Source organism: Arachis ipaensis, chromosome B10, assembly GCF_000816755.2.
Source record: "Arachis ipaensis cultivar K30076 chromosome B10, Araip1.1, whole genome shotgun sequence".
Taxonomy (NCBI): domain Eukaryota; kingdom Viridiplantae; phylum Streptophyta; class Magnoliopsida; order Fabales; family Fabaceae; genus Arachis; species Arachis ipaensis.
Window position 1 is genome coordinate 585532 of NC_029794.2, and position 8596 is coordinate 594127.

At 31.6% G+C, this 8596-nt stretch overlaps 1 protein-coding gene and 1 long non-coding RNA gene across 2 annotated transcripts in view; both read right to left on the minus strand.

Moving 5' to 3' along the window:
• The window catches only part of LOC110267460, a 17446-nt gene that overhangs the window by 822 nt on the left and 8028 nt on the right, over window positions 1-8596 (minus strand). The window lies entirely within an intron of this gene.
• LOC107623709 (MLO-like protein 10) lies at window positions 2384-8451 on the minus strand. Its single transcript, XM_016326057.2, has 15 exons — window positions 7816-8451; window positions 7420-7477; window positions 7050-7243; window positions 6539-6655; window positions 6261-6321; window positions 6029-6117; window positions 5683-5757; window positions 5289-5377; window positions 5153-5202; window positions 5014-5054; window positions 4755-4928; window positions 4354-4389; window positions 4188-4255; window positions 3874-3934; window positions 2384-3154 (listed from the first exon to the last, which is right to left on the minus strand). The coding sequence occupies exons 1-15, from the start codon at window positions 8017-8019 to the stop codon at window positions 2762-2764; spliced, it is 1710 nt and encodes a 569-aa protein (XP_016181543.1). The 5' UTR covers window positions 8020-8451; the 3' UTR covers window positions 2384-2761.

Consider the following 8596-nt stretch of genomic DNA (forward strand, 5'->3'; position numbering starts at 1 on the left):
TAACTAATTAAAAATATAAAAGTATTTTTTATTTTTAAAAACACAAGACATCTAAGTTTTTTTGGAGGACTTATATATCTATATATTTTGGACAGAAAGACTTAGATGTCTCGTATTTTAAAAAAATGAAAGACGTTTTTGTATTTTTAATTAGTCAATGACTTATGTATCTTCGAATTATAAAATCAAAGATTTATTTATCTTTTTTCTTATTATTATTATAAGATAAGATAGCTTCCTTCTTGTTCATATATAGGAGTGTGCATTTATATTTGCTTTCTCTTATTTCTTTGTTTGTTTGTGTTATTCATCAAATTATTATTGCAAACTAATTAATAAATTCAAGGGAACTTGCATAAAATCACACTAGATATATGTATCCTTTTCAGCTGAGTCAAAAGGATGCAAAACCTATAACATCTTGAGATGTAAATAACTAAATATACGTGTTATGATTTAAGGCGTGGTCCTTCTTAATTCATACTTAAAAAGAAAAAGAAAAAGAAAAAGAAACAATAAAACAAAGAATTAAAAAGGGAAAAAATGGTCCTGCTTGCAATGTGATAATAAGTTTTGGTACATTAACAATAGAAAAATTTAAACTTAAATTTCATACATTTTGACCTAGTTTTATACGCTGAGTAATAATTAGGAGTATTAATTATTCATCCTGTTAATTACTTTTTAAATATTTAAGTCAGTAAAAATTTATATATAAGTTACTTTTAATTCTTCTAAATTTACGTTGTTGAAAGAAAAACTTTTATAAAAATATCTTATATCTTGTATTCTATAAAGGTATTGTGTCTTTCAAATAATTAATAATTTGTCATTTATTTTCAAATTTTTAAAATTTTTTGAAAGAATTAATTTTAATTAATAAGATATGTGATCATTTTTAACTAAACACGCTATAAATTATTGGTACTTTATAATTTTATAATGTACTATTGATATTGTTATATTTTTTTTATGTAACTATCATATTAAAAGTAAAATTGTGAAAAAAATTTATAATTATATATATATTGATAAATTTTTTAAAAAATTAACTCTAATAACTATATGTTAATTATTTTTATGAAATAAAAAAATTATCTAAAATTTGACCCCTCCATACTAAATTTTCTGGATCCGTCCCATATATATATACAAAGTTATATGTATTTTCCTTGTCTTCTGTTTTGTATTCTACAAGAAGTTTTATATGAAATTTTTGTTCAATTCAATCGCCAAGTATATTTAATGTGTGTGTTATTTATTCATAAATGTAATAATGTAGACATCATGGTATTTATTTATAAAAGTTTAGAAAGAAAAAAAAAAACACTTATTTAAAGGTTTTGGAATTTAAGTATTGAAGTTAAAATAATTTTTTTTCTTAGAAAATTTTTACTCCTTTATTGAGATTTCACTTCGGTTGAGGAGAATCTTTTAGATTTCAGATAATGAGAGTTGAGATTTAGATGGCAGTAATTTAATATAAAAATAATAAAAAAAATTGCAAAAGCATTATTCCTAGGTACTTTGAACACTAAAAGTTTCTTACGTGTCATGGTTTTGATTTTTAATTTTATATATTAAGGATGATTAGTCCATTTTAATCAAACCCAACGTCATTATCTTCAAACACAAATATCTCATGTCCTCTTAACAACAAAAACAAATATCTAATGTCACCAATCCTCCCCAAAAAAAAAAGAAAAGAAGAAAAGAATATAAAAAAGAAAATATCTCATGTCAATTCACCTTTTAATTCTAACATATATAGACCTAGGTGATATTTTCATCATGAAAAGTTCCCTCGTTGTTCACTTTTCATTACTGTTTCATTGGAACAGATTCATAAGATATCCATAGATAAGCACAAGAGCATTATTATTATTATTATTATTTTGTTTATAATATTATGTAACAATTTATGAATATCATAATAAAAGTTTATTTGACCTGGTAAATAATAGTGACAAAAAAGTGAAGACTCGTGTACAGTTGTTTTCATGTGAAGCTGTTAATTAAAATTGTTAGATGATTTAATATGTTTGACTAAAGGTGAAAACTCAGGTGCAGTCAACTTCAGTCAACTTCACGTGAAGTTTATAACTGAGAACCGTTAGATGATTTGACTGATTTGACTAAATTTTCATTGAACCACTCTTAACTATCAACTTCACGTGAAGTAAACTGCACCTGAGTTTTCACCTTGACTAAATTATTATCTAGCGGTTTTTAACTAGCAACTTCATATAAAGTCAACTGCATGTGAATTTTTACCGACAAAAAATCAAATGCTACTTTGGTGTGATGACCAAAGATACATAACAGCAAAGGTTAACATACATTGATGCCTAAGATAATAACTGGGATTTTAATAAATCATTTATAGAAGATAATTATAAATTTATAATAGTTGGATATGTAAATGACTGGTTCTTTGATTTTTAACTATTTCACTGTGAAGGATAGATTATTTCACATTTTGATGTTCTATCCACAAATTCAAAAGACTAAAAATATATTACAATATACAAAAGTGAATTATATATTCCTATCTACAAAGAGATATATATAAGGTGAAGATTCACGTATAGTTGTTTTCACGTGAAGTTGATAGTTGAGAATGGTTAAAAAACAATTTAGTCAAACATGTTGAATCATCTAACGGTTCTCAACTAACTTCGCATCAAGACAACTGTACGGAGTTTTCGCCGATGTATAAATATGTTTAAAAAAATTAAAGGAGGGAAGGGAGATTAATAGATTAACCTCCAAAACCATGATTGGATTGTTCTCCCACAGTGGGGTGCCTATTTTCTTTTGCTGTTTCTTCTTGCTGGTCACCATTATCCACTCTCACTATCAAGCTTGATCTTGGAGTAATGGGAGACAATTCAGTCTCAGATTGATAATCATCGTCATCATCATGGTCCTCGTACGATGAAGTGTGCCGGGTCGAGTGGCCGGTGGTTTTGAAGCGGTGTAGCATTGGTCCTGAAGAATGCACCGTCGAACCAATGGTGCTTCCGTCGTCCAAGGTTCGCGCCTTGGACTTCCCTAGCCTCTCTCCATGCTTCTTTTTCACAGCCATGTGCCATTTCTTCAGCGCCTTCGATGTTTGTTCATCAAATATTGATCTTTTCATTGTTGAGCCCATCTACAAGTGTTCATCATGGCGAAAACAACATTCGCAAGTTGATCAGATGTATCAAAAAGTGACAGTGACAAATAAAACGAAACAAATGAAATAGAAATCTAAATAGTAGTATGAATTTGATTTTGATGCACGCCTAGTGTAAAGTAGTTTTATACGTGCATCCAATTACGTAATGTCACATCAATAAAAACAGGTGGAAACTGAGGTGCAGTCAACTTCACATGAAGTTGATAACTGAGAGCTGTTAGATGAAAATTTAATCAAATCAGTCAAATCATTTAACGGTTCGCAACTATCAACTTCACGTGAAGTTGACTGCACCTGAATTTTCACCGTAAAAATAACTACCTTTCACATTGACCGCGTGAATGGTCATCCAAATGAATGAATGTGATTGCACGACTGTGTAAAGCGCTTTACACTGTCAGTGCATTAAAATTAAACTCCAATAGTATTGACTCATTCTAAATTGAAAAATCTAAATAGTAACTTACAAAGAATAAAAAACAACTAGTGTTTATCATGATTATGGCATTAGGAATCAAATTGGAACTAAGTCATTTTATCAATAAGAAATTTTCCGATCCACACCCATATAAGTTGTTTGTTCTGGACAAACAAAACGTATGCATCGTCGATCTTGACCCCGGAAAATCTTGCATGAGTGTGTTTCTATTAGATAAAACAGTAGAAAATCATCAAGCAGAAGCATGTAATACCTGAGTAACGAGAGCGTATAACGGAAGCGTGATATAACTGCATAGGCATAGCACTCCAAGCCTTCAAGCCACACAAGAATTCATGGAATTAGTTAATGTTATGAAATGCAACTTTGATGTATATCATGCATTTTCTTATGTCAATATCTTAGATGCACAAGGTTCAACTTGGGGAGCTAAGGTAATTCCTTAGTATAGACATGAATTATACACTAAACTTGAACCATTGCAATTCTTTGATACATGATGCATAGCATAATCATGTTGATTTGCTACTTTACTGCGAAAAGAGAAATTTAGGTGTTAACACTTACCCTAAAACTACTTTAAGTATTGCAAGCTTGAAGTCAGCATGAAAACAGTTTCTAAACCCAAAAGTGTACTGCAAACAAAGCAAGAATCATCGATTACTCAACCGTTTTAACATAATATCGAAGAATTATTATGCAAGGTTATGGCGTAAGGAGGTAGGTTCAATACCCATATCCACAAGAAATATGTTATTTGGAATGCATTCTGCAAGTGAAGTGAAATAAAATCAGTTAGTTATTGGTAAACAGATTGAAAAATCCAAAGCCTCCTAAAACAAATATCTATATTGTTCTTGCTAGTATAAATGGTAATATCTTAATCCATTCAATAAGTTAAACAACATGAAAACTCGAATTCAAAGTTACAACGGAAATTATTTGTTCTGCAGGTGTATATCAAGATTCAAAAGAACAAAATCTGCATGCTTACACACAAGATTTTTCAAGGTAACACACATAATCTTCCTTATCTTTGAAGCTTCCAACTTCAAGTCTTAATAATTATACATGACTTTTTGGATATGCAAAATATTAGTTCTGGATTGTACAAAAAGGGAACCAATAAAATACCTGGAACAAAGCAAAGTGAATAAGATGAAGAACTAATTGAGGTCGACCGAACCAAAAATATTGGTCAGAGCCCTGAACAAGAGGAATCCCTTGGACAACAGCATGCTTTTCTGTGATTTCTATAGCCATATTTGCTAATGTGGCTTGAAGTTTTGTTCCAACAGCCAAAATTATCTGCAACAAATTAAATATTTATAATTGTATATCTCAACAAACCTATGATTGTGCATACTATATATATAAAAAACAAAATACTCACGACGACAGGAATTAAGGATGCCCAAAACATAGCATGCCATCCTGCAAATAATATAAAAATTACCTTTAGTTTGTTAGTCGAATTATCGACAGCAAAACTGTAGATACTAAAAAACTCCAATAAGAAAATAATTTCTCACCATTAATATTTAGTAGTAGAAAAATGACGAACGACGCCCAGAGGACAGGACTGTCATTAATAAAATAAACAAGTTATAATGGTTTAAAAACCGTACAGAATATACTCGCATGAATGCTTTTGTAAGAGAATATTACCTGACTCCAACAACTATCTTGAAGTCATCCTCCAAGGATCTTTTGATATACTTTTGGAAGTCAAATTTACTTCCAGGAGCCATATGGACCTACACATAATGCACAGTCAAACAGCGAAGGTGATTTCGATATTAAGTCTAATTTACTTTCCAAGAGTAATATATTATCTTTCTCTCTTTCTTCTAGTTACTCTATTATTTCCACTGAATAACCATGAATTTTAACATCTTGTGAGGAGGAAAATGGTATCCATGAATGGATAGGACTTGATGCAGTGTGAACTGTATTCTAACTCGGTTGTGATCTTTTGTAATTTGCTTACCCGTCTTGGGTTTAAGCCAGTTTTAATTGGGAAAATAATATCATAAAAGAGCATATCTTATCAAGGACTCACACTGATAAAACCATTGCGAAGAGCTAGGTAGTCAGCTTTACCCACAGACCTATAAAACTGCCTAAAGAAGCAACCCTGAAATTGGCAAAACAAAAGAAACGGTACACAACATCAATTTAAAAAGAGCACAAGAAAATGAAGCAATGAAATAATTAATATTCAAGTCATTTGAGCTATGACTCAAGTATGCCCCCGTTTACTTCTAATAATTTGCATAGGATGGTCCAACAAGTACCGGGTGTTGACATGCCTCTGTCTTGTTCATAAAATCATATCCTCTATCTCAAGAAGAGAAAAAAAGAAAAAACCAGAAAATATGGAAGATTAGCTAAAGAAAAGATCTTACGATATAGAAGAAGACGGGATTTCTAGTCCAAAAAGTTGCATGGGCTTTCACAAACGATGTTTCATGAGTTAGCCGGAATCTCGAAGCATCTACACACAAATATGCAACATATGAATGAGATTGCATGCAGCACAATTTCAAAGTAAAATTCATAAACTTAGAAGCCTAAAAATTTGTCACTTTTTGCAATGCAAAAAAAGATAAATACTTAGTGCATCATTATCCACCATACCAGTAGCAAACTCATAGCCATGAGATGAAGTCTCTGCCTCCCATGCCTTCCACCCGCGTATCTGCAGAAAAGAAATTTTTTACTACTTGCAACTGACATCTTAGGATAGGGATTTAGGACAAAATATCTAAAAGTTAAACTAGATCTACTAATTTCCTCCTATTCTTTCAAAGCACAACGAAAATTTTATACTTACGAGCATCGATTTAATATGCTTAGAATGGATATATATGGAAAAATAACTTTTTAAGTATTCAATGAAAAAGGGAAATGCAGACCTTCAGTCTCCCAAGAAGCATTGTGACAGCACTGTAAAGCACATGAAGAACTGCCAAGAAGAATATGAGGATGTGTAACTGGTGCAACCCATTGCTTGATATAAGCGGCGCGTATCCCTATAATTAGCAATTAGCAGATAATGTTAAAATTAATATAGGTAAGTAACAGCAACCTTTGATCGTGTTTTCGAAAACAGTAACAGGTTGATAGTAAAAGAGTTGTTTTGATGAAAGCATATCAACCAAAAATCAAAACTTGAAACCCCCCATAATAGAGGGAAAAATCGCTTTGGCAAACGGCAATCAACAGATAAAGATGGCACTTTGAAAGAGTAAATATCCAAGTATGTCACACACTCTGCCATTATTTTATTTTTCTCTTTTCAAATATAAACTTGCAAAAGGTTTGGAAATTATCATGGTCAAAAAATATAACTTTAGCTGCAAGAAAAACCTTTAAGATCCTCTTGACATAAGAACATGGAAATTTAAGCATAGAAACATTAGTTACCTCCTTGCATTTATGAACTCCATCTTCTGATAGAAGTTTCCTACGATGTTGATCTTTGCCGCTACTCTCATCGCCGCTACCTGCATATTTACATGGCAACAGTTTGTCCGCGGCACTGCCAGGAATACAAATTCTAACAATGTAACTCTGCCCGAATGTCAAAAGCAGAGAAATGAAGCCTAGAACCATCAACTCTGCATAAAAACAGAGATTTAAAACAGAAGAAAACATGTGGTAGTTATTTATTAAACATTAATATCAACATGTACTAAAAGTAAGTCAAGAAGATTCAAATTGATTTTCCAAGTTACAGTGATAAGCATCATAATTCAGAAGTTCATAAGAAATAATTGCTTGGAAAAATTCTTACCAGCTTTGACTTTCTCAAGAGCTTCAAGCAGAGCCCTCTTGTGCCTATCATTTAGCCACTGGAAAATTTCAGCCAGTTAGGGACACAGTACATAAGAAAATCACAAATATCTTTTACAAAATTTGGAAGAAACAAAAATGAAAATTACACTAATGACACATTGTCCTTGGTCAAAAAGTCTCACATTGAAACTAACAACCAGAAAATTAAGATCAACTAACACAATTCTTCATTTTTCCTCAGCAACAAAAGTGAAAGTACAAACAATGTTACATTATCATGACAAAATTTTCCAGCTACAAAATCATAATAATTGATCATATTTCATAATTTTGAGAAATTAAATCAAATTAAAGAGATAAAAAGGTTTGAATTTGATGGTGAGAAAATTAGTACCGTTCCAACTTTGTGAAGACCCTTCTCAAGAACAATGGAAATTAAGATGAAGACAGTGCAGACACCAGCCACAGCCCAAGTTGGTGTTTGATCAAGTTCACTCCCAGTCCCACTGCTATCACTTGACGCCATTACACCATTCCATAACAAGCTACACGCTATGCTGATCATAAAAAACTGCATTTTGCACTTTGAGGCATGCATTTATGACAAATTACAGAAGCAGTTACAATTCTCTCGGAAAGAAAGGAGCACTGAGAAAAGAAGAATATCAGGTTGACCAAGGTTGAGAAAAATTATGTTGGGATTTTGTGGAAAAGGAAAAAGATTGCAACTTTAATAAATAGTGTGATTGGTTTCTTCAGAAATGGAAGGTGAAGAAAGATTACAAGAAGCACCAATGTTCAGACTTCAGAATCAAAAGCGCGTGCATTTACTGGTAGCTGGAGAGAGAGAGAGAGAGAGAGAGAGAGGGAGAGAGAGAGAGAAGCAATGTGTAACTATGGCTTCTGATTGTGCTCAGAAAGTTGCTGGCATTGAAAGCAGCTCATGGATTGAATTGAAGCACCATTTTTGTTAAGAGTTGAAAAAAAAAAATATTTTATATATTTTCTGAAGTTCTATTCTGCCTCTTGTCATGGTTTATGACATTCATTATGTTATATATTAATATTTTTAATCAATTTAGGTTGATTAATAAGTGCTCACTTTGTCAATGAGTTATAACTCAAATGACATAGTCTTTCCATACTCAATTAAGAGGTTGCTGATTCGAGTCTTC

What these genes read in the sequence shown, in the direction of transcription:
- LOC107623709 (XM_016326057.2), bottom strand. Translation starts at nt 8,019, where the DNA reads ATGCATGCCTCAAAGTGCAAAATGCAGTTTTTTATGATCAGCATAGCG. An exon ending in GTCTTCACAAAGTTGGAACG is followed by an intron (nt 7,478 to 7,815) that starts GTACTAATTTTC and finishes GAAATTTTCCAG; the next exon opens with TGGCTAAATGATAGGCACAA. An exon ending in TCTACTACTAAATATTAATG is followed by an intron (nt 5,055 to 5,152) that starts GTGAGAAATTAT and finishes TATTATTTGCAG; the next exon opens with GATGGCATGCTATGTTTTGG.